General features: G+C 39.4%; 8 protein-coding genes across 11 annotated transcripts in view; 2 read left to right on the top strand and 6 right to left on the bottom strand.

The window, feature by feature from the left end:
* LOC134814624 (phosphopantothenoylcysteine decarboxylase-like) overlaps positions 1-2392 on the bottom strand; it is a 99856-nt gene extending 97464 nt beyond the window's left edge. For 2 of the 3 annotated variants that reach the window (XR_010160186.1, XR_010160185.1), the window contains exon 1: positions 2362-2390. The gene's annotated coding sequence lies outside the window, so the exon portion shown is untranslated. Of the gene's footprint in view, positions 1-2361 lie in introns of all 3 variants that reach the window. The other variant, XM_063822760.1, reaches the window with a different exon arrangement.
* The window catches only part of LOC134814625 (dynein axonemal assembly factor 6-like), a 99041-nt gene that overhangs the window by 11855 nt on the left and 62158 nt on the right, over positions 1-25028 (top strand). The gene's annotated exons all lie outside the window — the stretch shown is intronic.
* LOC134815284 (uncharacterized) lies at positions 4541-7275 on the bottom strand. The gene is made up of 3 exons (XM_063823798.1): positions 6863-7275; positions 5743-6671; positions 4541-5549 (listed from the first exon to the last, which is right to left on the bottom strand). Exons 1-3 carry the CDS (start codon positions 7245-7247, stop codon positions 4986-4988), a joined length of 1878 nt encoding a protein of 625 aa, XP_063679868.1. The 5' UTR covers positions 7248-7275; the 3' UTR covers positions 4541-4985.
* Positions 10754-14119, bottom strand: LOC134814894 (X-ray repair cross-complementing protein 6-like). 2 transcript variants are annotated; one of them, XM_063823218.1, is made up of 3 exons: positions 12511-14118; positions 12067-12242; positions 10754-11484 (listed from the first exon to the last, which is right to left on the bottom strand). In XM_063823218.1, the coding sequence occupies exons 1-2, from the start codon at positions 14110-14112 to the stop codon at positions 12099-12101; spliced, it is 1746 nt and encodes a 581-aa protein (XP_063679288.1). In that variant the 5' UTR covers positions 14113-14118; the 3' UTR covers positions 10754-11484; positions 12067-12098. The 2 variants fall into 2 exon arrangements, with proteins under 2 accessions (XP_063679288.1, XP_063679287.1); XM_063823217.1 differs by lacking the exon at positions 10754-11484 and having other exon boundaries at positions 11704-12242; positions 12511-14119.
* On the bottom strand, positions 14367-18806 carry LOC134814611 (uncharacterized). The gene is made up of 4 exons (XM_063822741.1): positions 18010-18806; positions 17057-17800; positions 15850-16818; positions 14367-15593 (listed from the first exon to the last, which is right to left on the bottom strand). Exons 1-4 carry the CDS (start codon positions 18760-18762, stop codon positions 14685-14687), a joined length of 3375 nt encoding a protein of 1124 aa, XP_063678811.1. The 5' UTR covers positions 18763-18806; the 3' UTR covers positions 14367-14684.
* Positions 19017-23501, bottom strand: LOC134814626 (uncharacterized). Its single transcript, XM_063822764.1, has 3 exons — positions 23363-23501; positions 23059-23191; positions 19017-19381 (listed from the first exon to the last, which is right to left on the bottom strand). The coding sequence occupies exons 1-3, from the start codon at positions 23496-23498 to the stop codon at positions 19345-19347; spliced, it is 306 nt and encodes a 101-aa protein (XP_063678834.1). The 5' UTR covers positions 23499-23501; the 3' UTR covers positions 19017-19344.
* Positions 20190-22827, top strand: LOC134815876 (uncharacterized). The gene is made up of 2 exons (XM_063824467.1): positions 20190-20472; positions 20596-22827. The coding sequence occupies exons 1-2, from the start codon at positions 20415-20417 to the stop codon at positions 22689-22691; spliced, it is 2154 nt and encodes a 717-aa protein (XP_063680537.1). The 5' UTR covers positions 20190-20414; the 3' UTR covers positions 22692-22827.
* Positions 23660-25012, bottom strand: LOC134814620 (U3 small nucleolar ribonucleoprotein protein IMP4-like). The gene is made up of 3 exons (XM_063822756.1): positions 24961-25012; positions 24649-24781; positions 23660-24531 (listed from the first exon to the last, which is right to left on the bottom strand). Exons 1-3 carry the CDS (start codon positions 25006-25008, stop codon positions 23834-23836), a joined length of 879 nt encoding a protein of 292 aa, XP_063678826.1. The 5' UTR covers positions 25009-25012; the 3' UTR covers positions 23660-23833.

The following is a 25028-nucleotide window of genomic DNA, read 5'->3' as shown; positions in this document are numbered from 1 at the left end:
CGGGACTGGGAAAAAGTGCTGGGACCGGGATTAAGACCGGGACCGGGATTAAGCCGGGATCCCGGTCTTACCACAAGTTGGGCTCTCTTCAGTACTGTTTGGCTATTATGGCTAATTACCTCCAATCCAACCTCATGTAGTAGAATCTACTTCTAGTTTCCTTCAATTCTGCTACCTCCATTCTAGCTCTTTCTAGCAATCTCTGAATGCTACTTCCTGCTATATCTAGCTTCCACCAACACCCAATAATTGTTGTTATGCTACAACTAGCACTGCAAATTCTAGCCCTATCCAGCACCTCAGACTTACTCCTACTCTGTTCAGCTGCAGCTCATTGGCCGCTGTACCAAAAACCGGTCCCCAAACAAACAAACAAACAGCTATCACCAGCACCTGCAAATTCTAGCACTATCCAGCAACCTCAGACTACTTTCTGCTCTATCCAGCTAACACTAGCAAACGGTACCCACAAATTTTAGCTTCTTCTAGTTACTTCGGGCTACATCCATCCTTATTCAGCTAAATGAGCACTCTCAAATTCTATCTGTTTTACCTAATTCAGGCTACCTCCAGGCTCCAGCTAGAACTTTAGGGTGCTTGTGCTATCTGGATATAGCATAATGTAGTCTGAGTTTGCTGGATAGGGCTATAATTTGCAGGTGCTAGTGGTAGCTTAACAAGTAACAACAATTAGTGGGTGTTGGTGGAAGCTAGATAGAGCAGGAAGTAGCATTCAGAGGTTGCTAGAAATAGCAGGTTTCCTCTTCCTCAATTAACTGGAAATTGTTGAATGCAGCTGAGGCAGCCTGAAAGAGCCAGAATAAATTGTTGCTGGTGGTGTTATAAAAGGCAAGAGGTAGCTTAAGTTAAGTTTGCTAGAAAGAGCAGAGGTTGGAGGGGCCAGGGGGCCTTGCAGTAGCAGCTAAATAGATGTAGCCAAAGTAAGTGAAAAGAGCTGGAGTTGGTGGTTTCTGCCCACTGGTGGTACCTGTATAGAGCAGGAGGTAGCATTCAGAGGTTGCTAGAAAGAGCTAGAATTATAACGTGCTGGTGGTAGCTGTGTAGAATAGGCATGACATGGAAGTAGCAGAATTATAGGTAGCTAGAAGGAGATTCTACAACATGAGGTTAGATTGGAGGTGATTAGCCATAACAGCCAAACAGTACAGGAGAGAGCCCAACTTGTGGTAGATATAACGAGATAGTTAGATTTTCATGTATAAATTTGGGGATTGAAGTGGTTTGAAGTAACCAGAGAGATGGTTAGATGTATACATTTGTGGATAAGATAAGATAGCTGGAAGGAGCTTCTGAAACTGAATTGTGTTGCTCCATAAATATTATCTGAATGTTTTCATGCTGAACATTTTGCTGTGCTGCAAGTGAAGTATCTGTAAGACTTTTTTAGCCCGGGATACCAAAATTAAGTACATGTGTTACTAATTTAGGATGCACGAAAGTTAAAACAGTTTTTAATGAATATCTCCAAAACTAAGCACTATAAACCCTATGTTGCTTTATAGCTTGTAAATAAATGTGGCCTTTGCAGTTAGTTTGAGGTAAAAGAGAGGCCCCTACAACGTTCAGAAGCCGAGATACAAAAGTCATATATTTGCGCCTGAGGGTAATTTAGAAATTTCCCCCTAGGGTTGGGATTACTGATAGAAATTGCGTACCTTATCAATTCTGATCCAGAATTACCTTACAAAAGACCTGGTTTCTAGAAAAGTTGTAGACACCAAACTGCATACTCGATGTCAATAAGCTTCTAGAGTAGATTTTTTCACTCTCGCCCCAGTGAAAATCGGTTTTTCTGGATTTTTTCCAAAAGTAAGCATTTTGGGCCTTTATACCCTTCATAGTGTCAATATAAATATGTGCATTGCGGTCATTTTAAGCCAAAGTTTGAGTCTCTAAGACCTTCAGAAGCTGAGATACATATTTCCCATATGTGCGCCTAATGTGAAATATGGGCGTGGCCCCCACAGGGTTGGGACTAGCGACACAAAATGTGCCCCTCGGTGATTTGAGTTACCAATGACCTAATTAACCTGATTCAGTATCAAAAAACTCTGTACATCGAAGTGCACACTCAATCCCTCCCTGCTACTAGAGTATTGGGATTGAGATTTATTTGACAAGGGTTTTTCTAATCTGACTTGACGTTTAATTGACAAAGGATTTTCTGATCTGACTTGAGTTTTAATTGATAAGGGTTTTTCTGGTCTGATGTGATGTCGAAGTCCGTACCTTGAAGAAGATGTGAATGGTTTCTTGTCATTAGGATTTGAGGAAGACATATTAGGAATTAGAAAGCCAAATTAGGTGACATTTTAGGTGACATGAGTTCATTGGACATACCTCAAATTATTTGTTATATAGTAGTGTTGAAAGTATTAAAACTGAAGTATAAAGAAATTTTTAATTAGCATTGTATAGTTTAAAATATTTATAGCTTATTATAACCATTGATAAATTTAAGCCATAATCTTTCGCCTGCTCTCCAATATCCACCTTGAAGGTGCATTTTTAATCCTTGAACTACACAATATAAAATCAAGCATGTTTTAGTGTAGACTTTTTGTCACAACAAGACTGCAACCTAGATAGTAAAAACTTTAAACGGAACCCCTAATGTCTGCTAACAATTTTTCGTATAGTCCTAATGTGAGCCTTGTCTCTAAAAACTTAACTGAACTAGCGTTTTGGTGTGTGCAAAAGCTCCCAGGCACGCGCATTGGCCCCGTTAGTTACCTGTCCTTCCAAAACCAAACAAGCAGTCAAGGACAAAAAGTCATACACCAAATGGGCATTATATTTTATGAATTGTTTTACATCTTTTTATTCTGTAAAATGTGCTAAAATTAAATTTCTTGTTTCATTGAATTTCTTGTTTCATTGAACTGTCAAATTTAAGCCAGATATGGACGCAACTGCTGTGAAAGCTATCTTTAAGATTGCTAAGGACAAGTTGACTGTCTTAAAGAAGAGCACTATTACCTATGAAAGTACCCCATCAAATTAAGAAAGAGCAAGAGGACTTTGATGTATTTGTCGCAGATGGAATCCCTCGATGGGCACAAAAACTGAGAGATGGTCTGCACAACGTTCAAGGGACGCTAGGAATGTTCCTAGGGGGATGATGTCCTAAATGGTAATGATGGAAAGAGGGAACAGATTGTTATGTACAATAAACCCAACTCACAAGCTGACAGACCTAATGGCAACAACAGGAAATGTTGGATATGCCTAGAAAGCGGACACTATGCCAACCGATGCCGTAAAAGTGTATTCGTTGCGGAAAAGAAGGGCATTGTGTTAAGTTGACAAAAAACCAATTTGACAATTGTATAAAAATTGTATTTTACTTATGATTATATGGCATCATCTTGCTCTATCCAGAGCCCTTGCGCTTGCAGTAGCGCGCGCCCGCCTCACGGCGGGCTCACTTGTGAAACAAGCGCGCCCGCAGTGGCGCGAAAGCACATGGTTAGGTGAAGGCATCATCTTAGTGAACAATGTTGAAAAGGACGTCTTCTTAAAAACATTTTTACAAAAATACTTTTAGCACAGCTTACGTTGTTCATTGTTAATGGACTAGCCCGGCGCAGCACTTACCTCGGGCAACATTTTGAAAAGAAAGCAGCGCGCTACTTCTATTCAAAGAAGACGAGTAATATCCGTCAAAGCTTGGAGGACTTCGCCGCTTCGACGCGCCGCGCGAACTAGCATTCTTGCTTCGCAGAGCAACGATCTCGATGGGTTGACATCGTCAATCATGAATCAACGTCAAAGCTTGCGTAGTGGCACTTTACCTGGGGACCTCAGGCTATTATGTTCATGAACATATAAAATAGAGATCATAGCGGAATATAATGCAATGACAGGCTGAGCGCCGCACAGTAAAGTGGCACTGTAAAATACATTTTAAAGTTTAATGTATTTTTTATAACCAAATATGCTTTAATCAATTTAAAAATTGAGCGTGCTAAATCAAGTTTTACTGGGCCGCGGCGCTCTGCCTGTCATTCTGCCTAATCTCTATTCTATTATTATATTAATGTTTATGGTTGATTGACATGACAATGCCAACCCATCAAAATCGTTGCTCTGCGAACCAAAGCAAGGATCGACCATGCGAAGCAAGAATGCTAGTTCGCGCGGCGCGTCGAAGCGGCAGAGTCCTCCAATGCACAATGATTATTATGGACATAAATATAATACCCTGAGATCGCGGCAGGTAAAATCACTTTACACTCATTAATCGCGATTTTTCTAGGAGCAGAAGGGCTCTGACGCGTTTAAATCTGTCGGATCCAGCTTCTAGCTCCGCCAACGATTTCTTCACAAAGCAAGTTAAAATCCGCATGGAAGTCCATAATCACCTAAGTAAGGGCAAAGGGTGACGAGAGGCATTATTTGATGCGCAGCGCGCCCGGTATACAGATTGCAGTAGTATATAGCGCGCATTTCGTTACGCAGTTACCTAGCTTGCTACTCTATCGCTTTAGTTTCTTTAAAACTGAATAAAATGAAACATAAGACTCACTTCAATCGGAAACCAGTTTCATAAATCGAATAATACAATTTTCCGCGATACATCAGCCGATGAATAACTTTAATGTTTAAACCTCCAAGTTCTAACTCTACAAATAATTTCAATCTGAAGCTCTTGAATCGGGTTTTAAGCATTATAAACTTAAAGGAAATAAACTTGAGTGTAGTTCAGTTGAAACTTAGGGATCATTTCTATAGAAATAAAATCTGAAATCCTGAATTTGCATTTGTCTGCTATAATAAATTTATTGATATCGCAACAAAAACCGTTTTTCGTCAGATACCTCAAATCCCAAAAGTCAAATAAATACCAAGAGTATCGTCTTATCTAATCACAATATTTCCATTCTTACAAGATGTATCAAATGTCAAAAAAGTTCTGTTATTTGTAAAGGATACATCAATATTAATTGTTCATACTGATAACCTCATCTTCTAGTCCTAGGTTTCATATGGCGGTATATACCAAACCCTGAAGAATAATGTGTCCTGGGGTCTCTAGATGGGTCTTCAACATACCCTTCACCTCTTCGTCCTCGTGCCGCACGGTTATTGGACTGAGGAGGATCGGATCTCCAATTAGGATTCCTACTAAACTGCTGCTCGGTTTCAAAGCCAGGTCTACGGTAAGTTTCCCGAGGAGGCTCAACAAGATACGGATCTACATAGCCCTCCCTGAACGGTCCCCGTGATTTAGAATACTTTTTCGACTGATTTTCAGGCTGACGATGTTCTATCGTCCTCTCTCCACCCCTTTTTCGCTGTCCAGATGACTTTTTAGCTCCCCTCTTAGAACGAGAATTGGTGTTGTTGTAGTCAAAATGCACGTTAGTATTTCTAGACACTTTACTCTGAGCTGGAGCCACTTCCATTTTCCGTTTGCCAGAGCTCATGACGATATCAGATTCCCCCTCGACCAGAGGGTCAAGTGAGAGTGAGTTCAGGTGGTATGTTGAGCTGTCATCAAGGTCTGCCCCCGCTTCGGCTCCCATCTAAATTAAAAGAATGTTAAATAACATTTAAAACCATGGAAGTGCATAAGAACAAATCTAGCATATAGCTGGTTCCAGTAAATTGAACTGATAGGTGATTTTATCTTAAGTGTAAAGTCTAAAGTCGACATAAGTCGTTGTAACTCCCAATTTCAATGAATAAGAGTTGAGGTAGAGAAAAAAAGGTACGAACCTGAAAATCATTATCTTCCTCGTCAAATTGCGTGACGGGTTCAGCTAAAATCTCACTTACAGACGTTTCCTCCTTCCACACCACCAACTTCCTACTGGCGCCGCTCCCTCTACTCTTGTGCTTCAACCCGTACTTTCCTGACAACTTGTGTATCATTTTCCGCTCCAAGTTGTCCAACTCATCCGTGAATTCTAGTTTCATGAGATCTGCGTTCCGGAGAAAGTCGAGGAGCTGCTGTTTTACCGATTGGTGACAAATACCAGCCTCCGAGTTTTGGGAGCCAAGTCCACCCCGGTTCAACTGGCCAATAGTACTGATAGGATTTACTCTGCCCTGCCCATCCTTGCCAAGTCCAGTATCGGAAGTCCACCCCATTGCTTTCAGGAGCTTACACCCCACGTTATCCTCAGCTATTCTGTTTTCCTCATAATCATCTCCTTTACCGCTACCTTTGCCAGTCAAAATGTCCTTAGAAATTTTACCGACAGCCTCTTCGTCAACATTTTGAGGAGATACGATAACCAAACCTTTCTTTTTCAGATATTTTAGAGCATTGTCAGCGCAAGCGTGCTTAGCGTCCTTAAAACTAGTGGCCCTACCATCAGAAACATGAACGTCATTGATGAAAAGAGAAACCGTTCTTTTACCTTCTGATATACCCTCATTTTCCACAAAGGAGCAGGGGACTTTACAAGTTTGAGAAGAGTTGTAAAACAGTACAACTGGTGGAGGCTGCTGTTCAAACCCACTGTAGTACATCTTGAATTTTAGATCTTTTAATTTTAAACGCTGGTTGACCAGGGTTTCATCGTACATTGCCTCTTTTTCTAGCTGTTGTAATTCTGCTAATTTTTCCTCAAGTTCTTGGTTTTTTGGTGGAGGATCCCAATCTTTAATAGATTCAAGGACGGGAACAGGATACGAACAACCTACGATAAAGCGTTATTAGAAATGTTGTGAGAGCACATGAAGTCTTTTAATTCAAAACTAAAGTTAATTTGATCAGTTTTCTGGTAATCCAATTATCTCATATATAAACAAAAATAAAAATATCCTAATTTCGATAAAAATGCAAAACAATTGCAAATTGCTAGGTTTCTAATAATGAGAAGGGACTCACCTAAGAAGTGATAATTAGCCCAAACATTGGCAAGGGCAGTTGCTCGGAGCAGACCCAGACTCTCAGTGTGCTGTTGTATTTTGTAAACTCTGCTCTTGTACTGATACTGACTTTCCCACGGGAATTCGGGAAACTCTGTGCTACCACCCCAAGGGAGTTCTGTAGCTGTTATCGAGCTCGCAATCGATCCACTCTCTTCATTTTTGTCATTGTATCCGAAGCCGGTATGTATGCTACCATCAGTTTCATCATTATATCCGAAGCCAGTATGTTTGCTATCGCCAGTTTCATCTCCATATCCGAAGCCGGTATGTGTGCTACCACCAGTTTCATCATTATATCCGAGACCTGTGCTACCAACCCACGGGAATTCTGTAGATGTCATGCCTTCATAAGATTATAAAAGATTGGTTAGGGTCAGTAAAATTGAATATCTTTAATCACTAACCAGTCAGTAATTATTGCAATAAAATTTAACATTTACACAAAAACATGTGGAAAGAAAGGAAGGAAGGAAGGAAGGAAGGAAGGAAGGAAGGAAGGAAGGAAGGAAGGATGGAAGGAGGAGGGAGGAGGAGGAGGAGGAGGAAGGAGGAGGAGGATGGATGGAGGGAGGGAGGGAGGGAGGGAGGGAGGGAGGGAGGGAGGGAGGGAGGGAGGGAGGGAGGGAGGGAGGGAGGGAGGGAGGGAGGGAGGGAGGGAGGGAGGGAGGGAGGGAGGGAATTAAATGTTACAATGACATCATACTGTTTTTTGACAATAGTAATTTCAAATAATTATACCAACGTGGTTTAGCTACATCATTCAGGGTTGGCCATAACAGTAAAAAATCGCAAATGCGGGGAATTCTGTAGATGTCATGCCTTCATAAGATTATAAAAGATTGGTTAGGGTCAGTAAAATTGAATATCTTTAATCACAAACCAGTCAGTAATTATTGCAATAAAAAAGGAAGGAAGGAAGGAAGGAAGGAAGGAAGGAAGGAAGGAAGGAAGGAAGGAAGGAAGGAAGGAAGGAAGGAAGGAAGGAAGGATGGAGGGAGGGAGGGAGGGAGGGAGGGAGGAAGGAAGGAAGGAAGGAAGGAAGGAAGGAAGGAAGGAAGGAAGGAAGGAAGGAAGGAAGGAAGGAAGGAAGGAAGGAAGGAAGGAAGGAAGGAAGGATGGAGGGAGGGAGGGAGGGAGGGAGGGAGGGAGGGAGGGAGGGAGGGAGGGAGGGAGGGAGGGAGGGAGGGAGGGAGGGAGGGAGGGAGGGAGGGAGGGAGGGAGGGAGGGAGGGAGGGAATTAAATGTTACAATGACATCATACTGTTTTTTGACAATAGTAATTTCAAATAATTATACCAACGTGGTTTAGCTACATCATTCAGAGTTGGCCATAACAGTAAAAAATCGCAAATGCGATTAATTGAAAGTTTTAGGCCCTGAATTTATTTTAAAAAACTTGCTGAAATTAGGTGATTGCTTCCTCCATTATCTTTTATGCAATATGAACATTCAAAACAAAATTCGAGCTCCAAGAGTCTTATCATTACAAAGTTACTATAAAACACTAGGTAGCGATTATCTTCAATGAGGTGGCTGCGGGTAATTATGACGTGTTGGAGGGTAAGGTCTGTAGCGGGGAGGAAATCTGTTTTCCTTGTGATGATAAGGCCTTTCATTGGGGCTCATGTTTCTGAATTGAGGTATCTCATAAGGGTGATATGGACGGTTTTGAAGTGGTCTTTGGAATCTGTGCTCAATGACATGGGGTTCAGGAACCTCTGGTGGTCTCTGCTGATGGCTCCTATTCACAGGATCATGAGATAGTTGCTGTGACAATAGGTTTTGGGTTGATTGCTTTTTATTTGACTGTATTTGATGAATCTCTTGAGGTTTTGGTTGATGTCGGATGATTGAAGCAGTACGAGGTGGTTGCTGCGACAGCAAGCTTTGGGAAGCATGGGGAGCTGGAAGTAGAACTTTATTTCTAGAAAAAGTGGCATGATGATCTAAAAATCTTGAAGATCCGGCTACAGAATCATCATTATGTAAATGCCCCTGGTCAACTGAATTGAAAGTAGTCCCTAAGGATTTAGTTTCATCGTTGATCTCGCCATTATCGATATGATCATCATCAAATTCATATCTATCGACATCGAAGAAGTCACCATTGACCTCAAGTTCATCTCCATCGTTATCAGAGTCGTCATAATTGTCGTCAAGCTCTTCCCCATCGATATCATCGTTGTCATATCCATCAAGATCATCGCCACAAAGAGTCTCACCATCGATATCGTCATCGACATAGAAGGTTTCTCCATCAATATCATCTTCAACTCCCCGACCGTCTCCATCATTATTTTCGGATTTCGAATACGTTCCCGGATCATAATTATCAAGTGTAAACCCTTCAAAGTGACTTCGAGCTGCCGGGATTAATGATTCTTCGTCAGATATTTCATAATCATTCTCTTTCAGCTCACACTTCTCAGTGGTAATTCCCACAGCCTGGACGATCGGCTTCCAGACCATCGCGATATGTCGTCCTTTGTAGAAGACACTCTTCAATTTGAGTTTACAACTTTCTGACATTATTATTCTACCATCGTTTTCATTAAGAGGATCAACAAATTGCAATTTCCAGGCATCAACATTATTTCTGAATCGAACCAGAATTTCTTCTAGCGCTATTGAGCCCATAATCGATCCATTTTCTGAATTTGTATCTTTATAACCGAGACCGGTATGACCAGAATGACCAACCCAAATTTCAATAGGATTTGCAACACCCTGACGATGTTTGCCAATACTAGTGTTTGGACTCCATCCTAGATTTTGAAGAATTTTGAAGCCAACATTATCATCCTGTATCTTACAGTGAGATGCAGATAAGAGAAAATCCATTCCAAGGTCTTTCTTGGAAAAAGACCACACGTGTTCGGGATGATGAAATTTCTGAAGAAATTTGTTCCACTTTGCATTATTAAATTTCGGTATACCTCTAGCTCTGGTCCTCAGGAAATTAACAGTTTTCTTCGCACAATCATCTTTGGCTTCCGCGAACGTCTTACCTTTACCCAAAGAAACCCAAAATTCTTTCTTGATATTCAGATTACGCATCATAAGTTTGACAGTCATTTCATCTTCACTTGCAGTGTCCATGAGTTCAATGGCGAACTTACATAGAAAACCTGAGCAAATCGCAGACTTCTCTAACAATAATAAGGGATCAGGACGGGCTTTTTTCCACCTTTTTGGCAAAAATTTGAATCCAGCGAAATGAGCTTTAAAACTTTTCAAAAGCTCAGGATTTATCGAATCTTCGTCAAAAAGTAAAGGTTGCGTTTTAGGAGGTGTCTGCTTCGGTTTAACTGCATCGACTATCCCTTTTCTTTTTAGCTCCTTCTTTTTTTCGTACTTTAATTGAGCCTGCATCTTGTTACGCTTCCTTCTATCTTTTTTGACCTCTTTCAATTGAATCTTATCTTTGGTCAGTGACTCTCCCGGCTCAGCGAAAACAGTTTTCATACCGGCTGGCTTTTGTAAATATAAATGTCCAACAGTAATTCCATCATCTGAAAACTTCTTCTTTGTTTTCCCTTTTCTAAGTAATATTCTCTCTACTGGAGGGACCTGAAATGTGTGGGAATTGAAAATTAATAGACTTGGTTATTTTTAGAAAGGAAAGCCATATTTTTTGACATGTGACAGTAATTAACCAATTAGCATTTAGCAGCCTGCAGCGACTAATCCATTCCGCGAATCGATGTGACATGTCAAAAACAAATATGGCTCAACTCCAAATCTTTTTAGTACACTATTTAAAGTCAACTATAGCCTAGATGTTGGAGAAAAGTGGTAGCGAAATTTAAATTTTATAAAAGGATATCCTTAAAAAACATTGCAATACTGAAGAGTTCAGATTGAAAAGATTCAAATAAAACAAATTGTGTTTTATTGAATTGATCTTCCAAAACCAAATTTCAGTACCAAACGACTTGTGTGTCAGTTTACAGACATTAGCGGAATTATGTATATCCTCACGGAGAGCGCGAGACAGATTCTCGACACCAAGCTCAAGTTTCATTAAGAAAGGATCCATGAGGAAGTCATGGAGAAGACCAGCTGCTTTCAAACGCACAGCTTCAAACTCTTCAGTTGGATCTTCGCTGTTTGTATCAAATAAAAGCTTATGTTGAGAAACCTTCTTGATAGCATCTAGCGGTACATGCTCAGCTGCAATAATCTGAAAACCCTTGCAGCGAATCAAATATATCAAACTATTGTTGATAGAAGCAACTGTAGCTTGTTTCTCTGTCTGAGCGACCCCGTCACTGATCCAAGTTCCATTTATCTCAAATCTTACCGTAACCGGATTTCCAGCGTGGATTACAATTGTTCTAGTTTTAAGTTTGCATATTCTGACAATGTTCTTCATAAGGTTATCAAGTCTCACTGTAGTGGCATAAATACCTCTGAAATTGCCCATACCGAGAGCATCAAGGTCTACATCAGGATTTACAAGCGTCTCCTCAAACGCATGCGTGTTGGTCCAAACTCCACCTTTTCTAGCTGCTAAATCAGGCAAGTCAGAGTGGAATTGGGAGGAGGGACCAGGTTGTGTATTCATAGTCAGGTACCCTGCAGAATAAGTTTAAGGGAGGCATTTATTAATTTATTGGAATTAAACAACTTGAAATTATTAAACGGCACCGATATCATTTCTTTAGAAGGACAGAACATGATTTTACTAGAATCGTCAACTAAAAAACAATGAAAGAGAAATCTACATTTAGACTTTCTTTAATTTAACCTCATCGAAACCGTACAGTTTAATAATGCGACAATAAAACGCGAGGATCCAAATAATAGAAAATTTAAAGCTAAAATAAATAAGTTGTAAAAAGTGTGAATAAAATAAGATGGAAACTTTCTGTTACAAACAAATTACATTACTCTAAATTTAAAAAAATTAACATAACATAATAAATAGCCACACTAGTATTATGATTGTTTCACTAATTGCATACATTTCTATAATATTATTTGATTATACACATTAATTAACTGGTATGGGTTTTTGGAAACTTGATTAAGAAAACAACATAATGATAACATATCCCACAGCTAAGCAGTGTTTCAAACAAAATTAGCAAATTTTTGTGAGACTAATTCATAGCGCTAAAAAATTAAAAGCAAACGAAAAATGCTGAGTCACCATACCTATGAAGCGCTGAAAAGGTTACCGGGCTTAACTATCCTAAAAACTTCTTAATTGCCTCAACAACCTCAGCTTTCTTAGCAGTAGAGGGTACCTTCAGTCGGACACCTTTACAGTACAGCTTCAGATCAGTTACAGTCACTTTCGAGAGTGTTCCTTCTCTTTGTCTATTCTGCACCTGCAATGAGAATCACTTAGCGTGTGAAGAATAATAAGTTGATGATGAACTTATAAATTAAAATGGGCCACTAATCATGATCATACATAAGCCACTAATAATGATTGAGGTCAAAATTAAACCCTTCATATACATCAATAAACTTTACCATTGGTGAGGAGGAGACGTTTATTATTTCCGAAAAAAGGCCCAGAAAGACCCTAGTTAGATTAATATGGGAAGGAAAAAATCGCTCAAACAGTTTAAAAAAAATTGTGAAATGACTAACCAATGCGATGACGCGCTTATAATCTGGTTTCTTACAGTCTTCAGGAATTGTGTAACCAGCCGGAAAGGCAACGTTATTAAACTGCGAAATCTCTTTTGCCGCTCTTTTGTTCATACTCTCAATATTCGGCTTAGTGCAGTCTTCTGTCTCTTCTATTGCATCCTTCTCTAGTGCTATGGCTTCAAGAGTTTTGTTAAACTGCAGAACTTGCGGGTTTTCTATTAAGTCAGAGCTAAACTGCTTAGCTTTTAGTTTCAGGACCAACGATTTGGCAGCATCGACTTGTGCAGTTGATGGATCTACGCTGGGCTCATAGTCCAGTTTTCTGATATCATCAGCAAAAGGTAAGTGTATAAGATGGAATCCCATAGGTCGAAGTTGCTCGTTATCTTCATCCCTCTGTTCTAGTTGAGGAAGAAGAGCCCCGATATAACCGGGAGTACCCTCACGAGACACACAGTGCACCATACCTACCATCTTCCGAGCATGGAGACGTTTTAGCAGAGCTACAAAGAAATCAGTGCTCCCGTTAAACACAGTTTCACAAGGCCGAATGAAGGTAGATTTACCAGCAACATGGTGAAACTTTATATCCCCTGCTGGTCTAAACCCGATCAGGTAAATACCTTTATCTGACTGTACTTTCATCTGATCAACTTCATCCTGCCCAAAAATGACGGTTTCTTCACCCAGTTTGCAAGATCTGTAAACTTCGTGAGGCAGCAGCACAGACCGGTCAGTCTCCCTGACTACTGAGGATACACAAACCACTGGCTCGTTCGTCTTACTGCACAGATTAACATGCTTCGCTGTTGATTCACCGAATAAATTACAACATTTCACACCGATTGTTAGTTCCGGATTAACAACAAAGTTGATATTCGCTGTCATTCTAACTTTACTTTCCCTGCGGTGCACTCTCATAGACAAGTCCTCAATGTCATTAGTTGGGTTGGTAACCTCGTGATCAGGTACAAGTACGGAGTAAAACTTGTCCATATCAAACTGACTGCCGTCCACTGAAGGAAGAGTAATTATAGAGATAGTGATGCCGAGTTCAGACATATCCCGTGCTTTGGTTGCAGCAAGTTGTCTGGTTTTAGTGTCGATATTGTGGGGTTCTGACACATTGGTGAAGATCATGACGAGCCTGGTCCCTAGTTTCTTAACACAGCTGGTGTAGATGCTACTGCAAGTCCAGAGCAGGTGATACGGAGAGTAAACCTGCCCGTGCCCAAACTGGTACTTCCCTGATGCAAACTCGTTTGAGGTCCTCTGAAGAATATCAACACAGGTTTTATCTGGGGTGTCGAGAGGTAGCAGGACATGAAGACCCTGATAATCGTTAGTTTTAGTGTCTGTCCCACACAGCAAGACTCCAATGTGGTCCAGAGATCCACTGATCAATTTGTTGCAATAGGTGGCTTTGATAGCTTCGAGAGCTAGAACCACTCTGGAAACACCAGTTTCGTTATCTTTGGTAAGCATCTCATCACTACAATCCACAACACAAAGAGTGCCACTTAAAGAGGAAGTGAAGGAGAAGGAACCTTCTTCTTGGTATTCATCTGTTTCAAATGGGTCATCGAATTCACTTTCCATGCTCCCTACAATAGATTAAGATTAGATAAACAGTTAAAAGGGGGAGGGTTTATCACGATTTTCGATGTTCGAATTTTAACTTAACACGATCTCACTTATTCTTACATGCAAGATTGTTTACAAAGAAAAGCTCAATCACCAAGTCTTGTGAACACACAATCGGCTAAGGTAAAATTTCCAGTCGGATTCTCATCTTGATCGACTGATTCTAATTGCTGGATCAATTCATTCTGGATCAATGCAATAACAATAGATTTAAAGCGACATAAAATTAATTGATTATTACAGTAGCACATCATACAATATATTGAGTAACCTTTTAAGAATAACAACAATTGTCATGATATTGTAATAATTATAGTAATTGGGATAATTTATGCGATAAAAACAAGTGGCCTTAGACATGTCACACTTCTTGAATGCACTGATTATACCAACTATACAGCAAGATCAGACCCTAAAGTAAGAGACAACCCTTGTCTTGTGGCAAAATTCAAACAACTTGAGCAAAAGGGCAACTTATGTAAATAATTTCATACAATGGCAGTAGCAAAACAAGCGGCTTATCTTTCTCAGTTTGAGCCACCCCTGGAGAACCATGATGAATACTGAGATTGGTATTCAGCCCCAGATGATGATGAATAAAGGTCTTCTGATGAAGTCTGATGATGGGAGGGTATAGAAGAGGCAGGATAATACGGTACCTGCTCATTGGTTTGATAATTCACATTAGTGTTCTGTTGATAACTAGGATCACTAACACTTTGAGTAGAGTAACTAGGTATAGTGCTTCTCTTCTGAGAACCGAGTGATGTGAATCCTCTGATTTGTGTGCGGGACGCATTTGTGGTCTGACTTTGCCAGTTCTTAGCATGATTGTTAGAAACTGCTAGAGATTGGTTAAACGAGCTAGTGGAGCTGCTTTCTTCAGACAGGTAAGGAGGGCGGAGGAGGGATACGCCGCTGTTCCTGTTTGCCGCATTGTTACTTGTGTGATTCAGTGTAGTTCTTGTCGCACTGTTCACAGTAACCGCTGTGTTTACAGCTCTGTTCACGACGTCACTAACCCAACTAAAGTCCATTCCACTACCACCTTGACTTCCAACTTCTCTCTCATTGTTTTTCCAGCCCTCACTTAATCTACGATCAGTACCCCCACTATTTCTAGCAGGGTTACCCCCACTATTTCTAGCAGGGTTACCCCCACTATTTCCAGCAGGATTACCTGCCCCAATTTGAATTCTCCGATTCTCACTCCTTCTATTACTCTTGGTCTTTTGTATACGTGGATTGGGCTTGGTCCGCTGTTTGCCAGAATTGTTATCCGTTCTGAATGTTTTCCTTAAAACATCATCATGAATAGATATGATCGATCTCTTGGTCCCTCTCTGTTGAATGAGTTTTGGGGTCAAACTAGTCGGAACTCCAGTCAGTTGCTGTCTTTGTTTTTGCTTTCGTTTTGTGGTTGATTTCCCGGGAACCTGACAATTATGGAGGATTAACATTCAATTAACTTTCAATTAATTTAACTGGCTTTCAATGTGATAATTTTAATGTGGTAAACAATATCTTCTGACCTCTTACAAATATTATACAGGGTATATTTCGATATAGATTTAGATAATGATTGCAGGAATCCACTCTTAAGGAGAAGTTTCCAGTTTGATATATACCGTACATTGCCAATTTCTCATTTTTTAAAAAGTTCAAAACATTCAGTTCAAAACAAACCAATACCTGAGAAATTGAGGGCTCTGTCTTTGTTTCCAGAACTTTAGCAAGATCATCAGGATCTTTAGAGAGGATTATTTTACTTAAACCATCAACATCGTGCTTCAACTTGTGTTTTTCCGAGAGGACTTCGATTAGTTCCTTTTGAGTTACATCCAAATTTTCCGGAAATTGAAGTTCAAGCAAACTGTCATTATTGACAAACTGTTGGATATGGTAGCGAATAGAAGAATTTACAGCCAGATCTTCCTTGGATATTATGATAACGGACTGAACGGAGGGAACGGTTTGTTCGGCTTCTTTTATGATGAGTTCCATTTTGTGCAGATGTGAATTCTTTTTAACTGCCATTATCTCACCAGTGCCCTCGTAAAGTAGTGTAAGATTATATTTTTCACAGAACACCTCGAACAATTCCTTTTCAGTCTCACTGATTCTATAACAGAACTTCATTTTTACAAAACTCTTATCCTCCTGGAATACAGAAAACTGTTCTCGAATACTCGAAGATTCAACTTCGGCTTTCTCGACCTTTTTTATCTGTCCATCAATTATCTCATCGTCGAAAATAAGGTTAAGACCAACAGAAAGTAAGAAATGAAAGGCATTGTTTGCGCAGTCACTTCTGGACTTACTTTCGGTTTTGCTGAAACCTTTAGCAATGAATACTTTGTTAATTGACAAAGACGCTCTCCACTGAAGTCTCGGAACTCCAGCGAAAGGTCCCTTCACATCGAACTCACATGATACTCCAACAGCTTCTGTTATTTCTGTTATGATACCAGGAAGATTGTGTTGACCAACAACTTTCCTCGAGACGACGCCTTGGTATTGGTCCAGTTTAAGAGGACGCAAATTACGGAGGTTAGAGCTTACGTTCAGACGATCGTACTTCGTTTTAGCTAGTTCTTTCAGAGAGAAAGGTAGAAGCGGGTTCTCGACGAACTTTTGAGAGAGGTCACAACTTGATATATTCTGAAAATGAAGACATGTTACTTGAAACTGGTCGATTTAGAACTCAATTTGAAACTCAAATTCTGGACTATCTTCGATTCATTCCTTTTGAAAAATCTAAGATATATGCATATATAAATATATATATTTTTTAATTTGGATGAAAGATAAATTAAATAAAAAGAAAACAAGATGCTAAAGATAGATTAAATAAACATTATAAGCAAGACGGAAAATAGTATTCGTTAAAAAAGTTTACCTGTCCTTCATATTTGTTAGGTAAACCATCGTCTGAGGGGCCACTGCACTCATCAGTAGGATAAGCTGCAAGGTTGTGCACGAGAGAATTGGTTTTGGAAACTCGAATAAAATTGCTAGTTACGTCTTTACGAAGACTATACTGATTGCTTTTACTGATAATTTCCGATCTTCTCCAGTCGTCCGCAACATGTTTTAGAAATTTACCTATAACTCGAAGCTGCACTATGTTCGGATCCATGATGAATTCTTCCATAAATATTTGGAAGTTTCTTTTAAATGTGGTTTTGTCTTCTCCCAGATCTTCAATGGGCTTTGCAACAACAAACCTATCTTCCAATGTTATAGTATCCCACAAAGTGACTCCTTTGTGCTGCAAATATTTTATTGCAGTAAGGGTAGCACATTCTTTAGCTGCTTTACGATTTTTTCCAAATCCGTCGGATACATGAATATCGTTCATATAGATTGAAACCTTGCACCTGTTAGGACCTGGATTACCAACGCATTTCTTCTCATCTAGAACTATTTGAAGAGGAATTTTTGCACTTCCGCAAATATTTCGAAGAATTTGCGAAACGACAGGTTTGTCCATTTTGTAGCACCCAGAGAAATGTTCCAACTTCAGATCCCGCAAGGTTAGATGTGGATTAACATGTTTGACATCAAACTTTATTTCATTCTGGTTTGGTTTTTTCGCTTGCGTATTTGGTGGTTTTGCAGAATTCTGGACAGTCTCCACTTCCTGAAATTGGAGACAGATTTATGATAACCTTTAAAAGGAGAAATAATATAATGCAATAATTTATGTGCAAAGGAACAAAGAAATATGTCAACATGTTTCATTCACAAAACCGCCTCCCCTCGGCCCTCGACTACCCCTCGGCTGATTACGTAATACACACGTGAACGACCCCAGCCCTGAGTCCCGAGAACAAAAAATTCGCTAAAAACCTTAAAGTTTGAGTAAAGCTCCACGACATCTTCCTGACTTGGTGACCCATTAATATCAGTGACCACATCACCTTCAACATCATCCATATCCTGTATATTTTCTTCACCATCGCCCATCTTCTCTTCATTATCGTCACCGCCAGCTCCGTAGTCAAGTTCGTCCTCTTCATCGCCTGCCTTCTTTACCACAAATTTATGATTAGCATTACTACCAGTGCTCTCACAAGTAAGTCCATGTTCTGTCACAAATCTGTGCACCAAATATCTCTCGTGACTGGAAATGTCACCAGCAAATTCTATCTCTCTTTTGGACGAATCCTTCAAGAATAGTAGAAGCTTTTCCTCGACTGGATCCAGTATTTCTTTCTCATCCTCAATGATTTCTCTTAAAGAATTGTCCATTAATTCAGGTTCAGGATTACTACTAGTTCCACCGTCACCAGCAGAGTCGTGCATACTACCATCAACCTTGCATACTTCTGGTGGATCATCTAGCTGTCCTACAGACTGCTCAATAATTATATGTATTTTATTAGGTGCATCAGAGTGTTGAGCTGAAGCGTCTAGTGTTTGCTCTGGTGCAGCATCAGACCGAGGTTGGGGTGGCAGATTCGAAACGGGTATTTTCGTTTCCTCTGGAGGAGGGCCGAAGCCATGTTTCGAGGAAGAAGGATCTGGAAGATTCACTGAAACATCTTCCTTGAAGTTGACTGGTGACTCAAGGAGGATGTCGGTGGGATTGCTCTCGTTCATGAACTAAAACTGAACATATAAGTTAGAGTTAGCATACTAGAATAATCTTAGATATCACAAGAAATGTAAATAATCCGAATACCCATCACCTAATTCAGTAGAATTTAAATGCCGAAAGATTTGGTTAATACAATATGTTATATGTATAGGGAGATTGATGTTTAAAAATGTGGACCATCTTCCCATTAACAAGAGTCTATGTTATAACGTTTAAACTTGACACGCACACGTTAAATTGCAATAAAATGACAATAAAAGCATTAAATAATATGTGGAATAGAAATAGTATAGATACAACTTAAACACCAACTTGTCAAATATTAAAATGAAGATTAGAAAAATGTCACTCTCTTCGCTGAATAATAAAGTTATCAGTTTTCGTCGACTTAAAGTGACTCGATTCAAGTGTTCTGCTTTCCGTCCGGATTTTGGAGGCTCCCTCCAAAGAACAAACTCGAGTTAATGGAGTTAATTCTGATAACGGTCTTTTAGATAATTACCTATTAGAGGTAAAACTCCAAAACTTTCAAGATCTGAACTGACCCTTGATATTCTTGAGAGTCTCTTTTACCGGTCACTCTGTCACATGTGCATTTGCATTCTTTGCTTCTTCTTTTGGCTGAAACAAAACCGGTTTAACTACTGAATCCTATTTTAAGGAAAACCAGCAAAGTTTTAAGGAGGGGTCGCTTTTGCAATTTACAAAATTTACAGCCATGGATTTCAAAGCTAATCCTCATTTTTGCGATAGTTCTGAATGTAAGCTTACTGTTAAAATGATACATTTGATTATTCATTGAACGGTGAACTGCAAACAAATATCATGTATTATATTATATATTTCATGTGGTACCTGCCCTTGAAAATGGGTGTACATTGTACAATGTACAGTGATGTACACAACCAGACTCCAGTTATATACAGACAGATTGTAGATGAAGAAATGCCTATTTACTATTTAGGCGGGAACGAGTATTTTCCCGCCTAAACACACCCATGACAATCCTTATTAGGAATAACAAGGTCAGTCCAGCAGCCGCCATTTCTATTTCTACTTTCTACTCAATGTTAAATTAGTTTCGTACATTTGTCATTTTGTTCTTCTCTCTCATCAGTGACTGTTGTGTCTGAGACAGAATTTTAGATTTTATCATTGACTTTCTTATTGTAACACTTTTAAATGACTGTTAATTGACTGCACTTGAAAATCGTTCGTTTTGAGTTCTAAACTTACGTTGAATTATCCGATAACATTTGATTGGACTATGTAGGAATCTTTATCCTGGCGCTAAACCCTGAGCAAGTAAAGATGTTCCCTAAATTCCTCTAAAAACTCCTTTTGGCCTTCCCTTACTCCTTACATCTTAATTTTAACTTTATAACCGTTTTAAGAGTGTTCAGATTTTTACTAACTTTTTACAATTTCTAGGGCTTATGTCACTGAAGATGACGCCTTGCAACATGTTTGACGATAGCCTGTAAATTGATAGTTTGATCTCAGTATTTACAACAATTCATCTAGTTTGATTGATTCAAAGGGAAAAAAATGCCTCTTGTCCTCTAAAACTGATATACCCTGCATTTAGCGGTCAAATTTTAAAACTGTTTTTTGTATTGATATTACATTCGCAGTTGTATTAGCTGTGGTAGAAATGAATTACAATTATATACTTGCGACTGCTGGTCAAGGTGAACAAAGCAATATGTCTGGTAGGTTTACTGATTCAGTACTCGCGGACTACTACTATTTTAAATATTTTCAATAATAAAGATCATTATTTTGAAGTAAGACTAAGACGATGGGCTATTTATCTCTAACGTGGTATTTTTCAGAGCTCACTACGTTGGAAGAGTACAAAGTAAAAGGTAAAGAAATCGTTGAGAAGTACTGTGTTTCGGAATATGAGACTCCGATAATGCTACCACCTGCTCCGAGCAGACGAAACATCAACATAGACAAAGAGGGGGGTTCCAGCAGAGATTTTGATAATGAAGAGTGTCTGCAGGCAAAATATGAGGCAGAAGTGATCATGATGGTGTATCGGGCACTGGAGGGACTGAGTGGAGACTTCTTAATTCTGCAACAGTTCCAGTATACTCATCACCAACATAGACTGTGCGATACCAGACATGTTAGAAGTAATTGTGTGGCTTGCAGAAAGAATCCTGCAGAACAAGAAGGCGACATCGATTTTTTGGTTATTGGAAGGAACTTTATTGTGATAGTTGAGGTGAGTAATATTTCCCTTGTCAAGAAAGTGGCCAAAGATTTAACCGAGAAAGAAAGAAAACAACTTTCTCTGGCATTCGAAAAATCCCAAGACCAGGGAGATAAAATGAAATGTTTAATTGAGAGCATGATGAAGAATGGCCCGGAGGAATGTTTGGTATTTAGTTTCTCCGCTTTTCCAAGTACACCCCGTATTCTTTTAACTGACATGGATGAAGAGCAGAAGAAGCAGATCATCTGCCAAGAAGATTTCCTTAATTTCAGGAGCTGGTGGTGTACAAATGTAACGAACTTCATTACAGGAGATGCTATCGATATTATTCAAAAAGAAGTCAAAGAAACAATTATTGCTATATGGTGCACTGATGAAAACATGTGCGATGAACAGAGGTGTAGTTTAGGAAAGTGTGTAGTGGAAATTGATAAGTTGTTAAGAAAGGAAGATATAGTATCTCCTAGTTCAAACTATCCACTAAATCATGATGTAAGGAAGGGATCTGAAGTTGAAGCTGTGAATATTAACAACGGAGTTCACATCTTTAGAGATATCATCGGAGTAAAGAATTTGACATCAGAACAATGCGAAACCTTCAACAGGGATGATAACCTTCTATTCATAAATGGACTGTCAGCAGGTTCAGGGAAAACCATAATTTTGTTAGCTAAGATAATACAGTTGATCTCATCTAGCAAAGTGAACAGAGCTGTCTTCTTCGTTAAAACTAGCAACTCCAACATTTTACATTATAAAAATATTTTTGACGAGGCTGATATCGGACACAAAACTGTGGAAGCAATCTTTCACAAGGATTCGTTAGATACCTTGGTAGAGGTGATATCAGAGCACAATAACCAGGTAGTGATGGTTAACATAGTGAGATATTGTGGTTTTATACAACTTATGGAGAAACTAGTGGGAAGGAATGTGCACGTTTTCGTAGATGATTGTCAAGCAGCGCTGTACACACTACATCGTGAGGACCTACTAAGTAGATTTAAACAATTATCATTATCCAACAGAGTCTGGATTACGAGTGATTTAACCCAGATAAGCTCTTTTTATGAAATTGTCATGTCGGAAGTGTACGAGCCAATCATTCAACTCATACCAGCTGACAATAGAGTTAATTTATCGTTGAACATGAGAAGTACTGGCGATTTAGCGGGTATCTTATTGAAGATAAGAAATGAAATAGTTGATTCTAACAATAATTTTGAGTCTAGAACTGACAATATAGAAGTTTTGTTACCAGCCCTAAAACCAGGACATGCAATACAGGGACCTCGAACAGTTCTGTACGTCATCAATATGAAGGATACAGAAACCAAATTAACTTCAATCTTGAACAAAGAATTCGATAAACTACACATTAATACAGATGTTCCTTGTGGGTTCAAAGTAGGCGTTGTGAAGTACAGATCTGGTAAAATGGAGTGGTGTGTGGTGGACTCTTGCTACTCGACTGAGTACCCTGCTGTTATTGTATTAGACCATATGGAACAATGTCCATTACCTTCCCTCTACCTGAAGATGTCACGAGCTAGAGTATACTGTGTTGTGATAATGATAACATCTAATGTGGACGGAGAGTATGATCCACGTTGCCAATCTCCTCCTCCGTCATATGAACATAAACGATTGTTAAAGAAACTCAAAGATTCTGTCAGAATAATCGATATGACTATGAGTGAGGATTGAGGAAAGCGTTAATGATGTTGAATGTTGACGAATTTGTGGCCGTCTACAATGAGTATTTTAGACTTTAGTAGCAATATTAAATTATCTTCTTAATATGTAATCGTTATTATGTATAATTTCTCACACATTACTTCATAAAGATACGTGTTTAAAGTTTTAACGAGGTGAATTTATTCCACTGATTAGAAGCACATAGAAATGTGGCGGGGGGGGGGGGGGGGGGCACTAAAATTGCAATTAATAATTTTACTGAAAGCAATGTTTCTATCCTCTCTTATCTCTTGAACATGAACTTTCTCTTATCTTGCATCCAGTATCTATATCTTGAAGGTATTATATTAACTTGGCTAACATAGTATTAATGTACCTTGTAGGTTTATCTCCAGCCATTATTGCCTCTCTGTCCTTTAACTCTTTCATCTTCTCCTCATACATTGCATCTCTAGGTGGAGGTCCCCAGCTGTTGATGGCTGCTAATGCTTCAGGAGGGTAGGAACAATCTGCCGGATATATTATGTGATCAAACAAAGAAGAAAACAATTAAAAACAGAACGTAGTGCAAATTGAAAATGAATGAACCTAGAAAATGTTTAAAACGATCCTATGAAATCACATCACTAAGAAGAGATAGTAAACACGCATATCTAAGGAGAGATAGCTAGCCGGCATACTTAAGAAATGATAATTAGCCCACACGTTTGCCAGGGCCACCGCTCTACTTTCCCCCAACTCTTCTTTGTGCTCCTCAAACATCTTCTTTTTACACTGGTATTGGTAGGTACTGTCCCACGGTTTTTCTCCCTCCATCACTAAATAGAGAGTCTAGTTTAGTGGAGCCATGTTAAACTAAACAGAAGAATTTGAGGTATGAGGAGAAAACTGTCGAAATAATGCAATTAAATTTGACAAATATATTTAAAATTTGGGTTTGAATAATCGTTTGATATTCAAATTTCAATAAAACATGATTATGATAAGATAAATTGTGCAGCTTACAAAATTGGTCAAATCCGTCCAATAGTCGACTGTTGTTAAAAATAAAATAAAAAACCCCAATCAGTTAAAACGCAGAAGTAAAGTAGATTCATCTGGACGAAACAGAACAGCTGAAAGTTAAGTAATAAATTAAATCATCTCCCTCATCACGTTTCTTCCTCTTCGTCCCCAAGAAAGTATCTCTTCTTGGCAGTGTTCATATACGGTCTCAACTTCCACTCGATATTAGTGTGATTCTGCTCCAAGGTGCCTTGTCTGATTTCAAATAACCTCATCTCGAACCTGGGACCTACCTCGGACAGCTCGATCTTGTTATCTGGCCCGGTGTAGGTGTGATGTCTGAAGGATATGTAATCCTCACTGTTAACGAACGACATAACTCGTTTACTCTCGGGTTTTGGAACAGGGAACAGGTATTTTAATATACTCTCAAGACGCTTTCCCAGTTTGGTAGTGAAATTCTGGAAGATAAGGTGAGGGTAGACCTCCTGAACAGGTCCAACATTGGGGATGTCGTGCCTCATGACCACATTGGAGAGGGAGAAATAAGCAGTAGGGCCGTAAGGGAGATGACAGATGACAATGCTGTCCGGGACACCACGGTGCTCATGTAACACTACCAGATCTGTCACATCGTTACTTTTACACGCCTCTACCAGATCCTTCACCACGAAGTGTCCACGGTTGAGGCGCTGACAGTTTGGGAGAATGAGACGGATCTCCTTTGCAAACTGTTTGAGTCGAGAGGAGGGGTCGTGGGAGGTGGTGAGCACTAGTTTGGGGTCTTGTACTCCCGCGTACAGATACTCGTCATCTATAGAGTTTATTGTCGTATCCGCATTCCCTGGCATATTAAACTGTCAGTACAATCTTATATTCGGTAGCACGCTAACAATAAGGTAAACCGTACGACAATCTGATGAAAGGTTGTCAAACTTTGATAAAAACGGAAAGTTCTTACCGTCAAGATCGATCTGTTTCTGAAGGTTGATCGCATCCTTCTTTAATTCAGTTGGTATCCGTTTACCTTCCTCTACAGCTACTTTTAGCTGAGCCTTCCTCTCAGCTGTAGCTCTCTCTTTCTCCTCGAGACCCTACGAAATATTATTATTAGGATTGTGGGTTACCTAGTATTTTATCCGAATGGTATTATTGACAACAGAATATTTTACAACAGAATGGCATTAACATTGAACAAGTCGAAATTGAGAGTTCCACATTTTGCGGCCGCGGAATAAAAACGATATGATTGAAACAAAATGATGAAACTAACCTTGCGGTAAAGATATTCTCTTCTCAATCGTGTCTGCCTTCTTATCATGATCTTATCTAGTATAGAAG

The sequence above is a fragment of the Bolinopsis microptera genome, chromosome 5, assembly GCF_026151205.1.
Source record: "Bolinopsis microptera isolate Bmic1 chromosome 5, MBARI_Bmic_1.0, whole genome shotgun sequence".
Taxonomy (NCBI): domain Eukaryota; kingdom Metazoa; phylum Ctenophora; class Tentaculata; order Lobata; family Bolinopsidae; genus Bolinopsis; species Bolinopsis microptera.
The sequence above is the reverse complement of the archived record's forward strand: the minus strand, read 5'-3'. Positions and strand labels throughout refer to the sequence as shown.